Here is a 4,530-nt window from a genome sequence, read left to right as displayed (position 1 = left end):
AAGATGGGTGATTCTTGAACTCACCTGCCAAAGCTTAGCTGCTAAAACTGACAGATTAGACTTTTATACCACTGTTTTTGCTACATTACTTATATTCTTATATTTTGTATTACATTTTGTACACTATTGTATAGTTACACATTATTATACCTCATGAAATGCACACGTGTTCTTTTTACTCATGCAGATATTGTGCCAATAATGTGAACGTGAACATACTAACTATAGCAAGTAGTTATTATTAATCACGAGGCTTCACTGTTGTATTTTCTGAGGTCTGTAATAAAAACACAGAATATATTTGTGACTGACTTTAAAGCACCACCAGTATCTAATCCTCACAAACAAACTTGGATAATGAAGAGATCAACAAGTATGCTTTTGATGAAGTGCATTTATTACCTCGTTGTTTCACAACTCTATGTTAGATTTATGTTTTTATTGCTCAGTTCCCTGGAAGATGGGTATGTAGTTGTGTATCTTGGATTTCTGTCTCTGTGTGACACACTCGGCGATCCAGACAATGTTGCGACTCTCCTGCTCCTTCAGTTTGATGTAGGAGTAAAATACTCCGAAGTGGAACTGCTGCAGGAAAGCAAGTGTGTTCAGTTTCACCTGAGAACAGATAAAGGATAAAGGATGGACGCTCAGAGAGACAGAAAGGCAGGTTAAGATAAAGTTAAGATGTATAGTTTACACATGAATCAAGTTCAGAATGTGTTTGCTTTGTCTCTGGTTGACTTGTCAAAAACATTTACTTTGCAAATTGTCATTTCGTCAGTAAAAATAATTTAAACAAACTGCCCATACTGCAAAACTGAATTTTATGTGAAATGGTTTGCTCGGTCCAAATATTTTTGCAATATCAAAAGTTCAACAGCTGGACGCTACATCCTGATCAGACGGTACCCTCTGCACTACTGAAGAACATTACAGTTATATTACCTCTTGTTCAAAGAATCTGTCTTCCAGAGTCTTAAATCCTGATCCTGGCTCAGGGTCATCAAAAATGATTTTATACGCCTGCAGAGAAGTTAAGTTTGAGGTCAACCACTTTAATGACTGAAGTTAACTGCAGAAGCAATACTCTTGTTAAGAGTTCACAGACTCACTGGGTAACAGTCGGCCACATCTTTAACCTGCCCGTGGTCCTCTGCTCTGCCCAGCAGGCGCAGCCCTTCAGGGTAAAGTTTGCCACAAGATGGATACAACGCAATCCGGTCTGCTCTGCTAAGATCTGTCCCGAAGGAGTTCACTGTGATGATGAAGGCCCGCCTGTCTGCCTCAAACTGCAGAACACACACACACACGCATACATACAAAGCATTTTTGACAAACACAAATAAGTATATATATATATATATATATATATATAGTACATACAACTTCAATAGTGGATATTGTCACAGTACCTCCAGGACAGGACACATTATATCTTTTGTGGCTCCACCCATGTTCTTGCAGAAAGAGTGGAACGACTCTAAATATGCCTTTGAGGAAAATATATGGTAATTTCATGGAGATGGCTTTAAGTGTCTGTAACATAAAACCCTGACTTCAACCAAAGAATGTAAGAACAACATTGTAAAACTCATGTTAGACGAGTAAACCCTGTAATCCAGAATTTATATGAACACACACATTATATAACAGTTTTTAAGTCACCATAGTCACCTTAAACAGTTTGTTTCTGAGGATCTCAGCTTCCATCTCATCCAGGTTGGACTCAGATACAGCATCCTGGAAAAACTGAGCTATGACAACAACACAATGGGCATCAGATTCATTAGTCTGTTTTATATATCACTTTAATTTTTTTTATCGAGCTTCAATTATTAAGATGATCAAAATACAAACTCTGACTAACTGAAGGGCTGGACGGACCAGCGTTTAGAAATTGTGGTGTGAAAATGAATTCAATCTGATGGAATAGTTGCGGTTTGTGGATTTGTTTTATGTTCCTTCAACCCTTTGTTCCCTTAGCCCTATGTTCCCGCAGATGTATGCTCCCTTAGCCTTATGTTCCCGCAGATGTATGCTCCCTTAGCCCTATGTTCCCTCAGATGTATGCTCCCTTAGCCCTATGTTCTCTCAGATGTATGTTCCCTTAGCCTTATGTTCCCTCAGATGTATGTTCCCATAGCCCTATGTTCCCTCAGATGTATGCTCCCTTAGCCCTATGTTCCCTCAGATGTATGCTCCCTTAGCCCTATGTTCTCTCAGATGTATGTTCCCTTAGCCTTATGTTCCCTCAGATGTATGTTCCCTTAGCCCTATGTTCTCTCAGATGTATGTTCTCTTAGCCCTATGTTCTCTCAGCGGTATGTTCCCTTAGCCTCGTGTTCCTCATCCTTATGTTCCCTCAACCCTAAATTCTCTCTGCCATACGTATTCATAAAATAATTCACTGCCACCTAACGGTATGAAGAAGCCCTTCAGTCAACATTTATGATAATGATTCTAATGTTCGAGTTAGTTAAGTTGACTAAACATGAGCCTTTTTTTCGCTATCCAAGTGGAAATGGACTCCCATACTGCAAAGACTTTTCAGAGATGTTTCCTCCCCACCATAAAATAAAATCCACTCTCACTGTAAACTGGTTATGGTTAATCATGTTTAGTGACTTGCAACAACCCTGTGACTGGCATTAGTCCTGTTCATACTAAAGGTTACAGTCTTCTGAAGTTCAACACAGGTTGTTTGATGAATCTACCTAGTGGTGTGTCCACCAGGATGGCTGAGTAGAGCTCAGTCGGGGTACGAGCGATGCCCACTGCTGCCATTTGGTCAAAAGCTCCCAGTGGGTGACACCGCGGAAGGAGCTCTGCCACATCTCTCTGTTTCAGGGCCCCGGTGATCAGCATCACCACATTGTCGATCATGTAGCTGTAGCTATGGCAACACAGAGAGCAGGGTCCCTTTATTTTTCTGCATGGCATTTTATATTTAGCCACAAACATGCCTTTGTTTTTAGAAACTGGTAGCAGATGCAGTACGTTTAGTGAAATGAGCTTTCTTTGAATGTGATGGACTAAATTATAATGGAGGAAAAAAATGTATATGTACATAATCCACAGTTTTCTTTTAGCGATAATCAATAAAAATGGATAGATAACAAATAAATATGACATGTGACCTTTGTGTAATGTATAACTTAACACATGAAGCGTACGTTATATAGTCAAGGAAGGTTGATAGTGGAGGCAGGGCATTGGAGCGAAGGCAGCTGAATTCAGTCACCAGGTTTTCTCTCAACTTGCTGTCCACCAGAGACACCGTCAGGTCCTCTTCAGACGAGGACAGCATCTTACCGTAGTCTGTGCACTGCAGATGCAGCTTCATGTCTGAGAAGGGGAGAGGAAAGACATTGCATCAAGGTTCTGTACTCGACCCCACTTTTTATTCATGGCATCTCTGTTTTTCCACAGCAGCTTCCTGTTAGGTTGCAGGAACAAAACAAAAAAAACAGGAATAGCTGAATCATACAGTATTTCACACATAGCTCTTTCTGACTTTTGACCAACTTGTTAAACACATTACAGCTGGTAAAAACTAACATCCCTCATACATATAGATATATATAGATTATATACACAAACACATGGTGTTTGTGTATATTTGGAGTCTTTCCAAGAACCACTTGCCCCAGTATGGACAAACTAACATAGCTGGAGAGTGGGAGAGTAAACATTCCTGAAAAAATATATCGTGCAGAACTCATCACAAACATCTCATTTGTCTTAACTGACTTGCACTGTATGTGTCTCCCACAAAGAAATGTCTTGTTCCATGGTAAGAAAATTCAGATTATCTGCTTTGAAAATGGGATCAAATTAAGTAAGATGCGCCCCGTCAACCCCACACATGACCAAACTTTTTTAAAAGATACATTTCTGAGAAAACTAAATTCCCAAATTAAAAATGTGTCACAAAATGGCAGTGTGATACAATATTCTTACCCTCAAGTGTGTCACACTGAGCCAGATTGTTATAGTCGGAGCGAGTCAGGATTCCGGCCTTCATTCCTCGAACCAGACCCTCCAGATAGCCATGATCCACGTTGAAACTGAGCTCTGCCATGATGCCAAGTGAGCTATCAACCAGCCTGGGTGCATTTAAAGTGATATTTCTCTGCCCAAATGGGTCTATCTTTGTTTGTTGTTTTACACTGACTTCTGCATTATCCCTCTCTGACTAACATTCATGCGGTTATTTTTCCCTTCCTCTTTGACACCAATACATTCCATAGCTGCCCTAAAAGTGTTCACCCAGTTCCTTCTCTCAACTACTTTTAGTATAGATACCCAGGTTAATAATGTGTTTGTGTGTAGCCTGCTCTATACCCAGGGGGAGAAATATCTCTTTTTTGAAAACAGTTTGAGTTTATAAATCATAAGCCATGATGTTCTTTGGCCCGACATCATGCAGGGGTAAAAGGAATGAAGCGAACTCATCTGTTTTATAACCGGCGGTAGATGAACAATGACCTTAACTGCTCTTCCATCGTCAAATGCTCCCCATATTTATGG

General features: G+C 40.1%; 1 protein-coding gene across 1 annotated transcript; it reads right to left on the bottom strand.

Annotated features, from left to right (window-relative positions):
* Window positions 1-438: 438 nt before the first annotated feature.
* On the bottom strand, window positions 439-4,081 carry LOC306706067 (V-type proton ATPase subunit d 1-like; the record flags this gene model as incomplete). Its single annotated transcript, XM_079172978.1, has 8 exons — window positions 439-615; window positions 946-1,023; window positions 1,113-1,289; window positions 1,413-1,490; window positions 1,675-1,754; window positions 2,715-2,893; window positions 3,174-3,345; window positions 3,961-4,081. The coding sequence occupies 8 exons, from the start codon at window positions 4,079-4,081 to the stop codon at window positions 439-441; spliced, it is 1,062 nt and encodes a 353-aa protein (XP_079029104.1).
* Window positions 4,082-4,530: the final 449 nt, after the last annotated feature.

This window comes from Pholis gunnellus, assembly GCF_910591455.1.
Source record: "Pholis gunnellus genome assembly, chromosome: 14".
Classification (NCBI taxonomy): Eukaryota; Metazoa; Chordata; class Actinopteri; order Perciformes; family Pholidae; genus Pholis; species Pholis gunnellus.
This window is presented reverse-complemented; position numbering and strand designations above follow the sequence as displayed.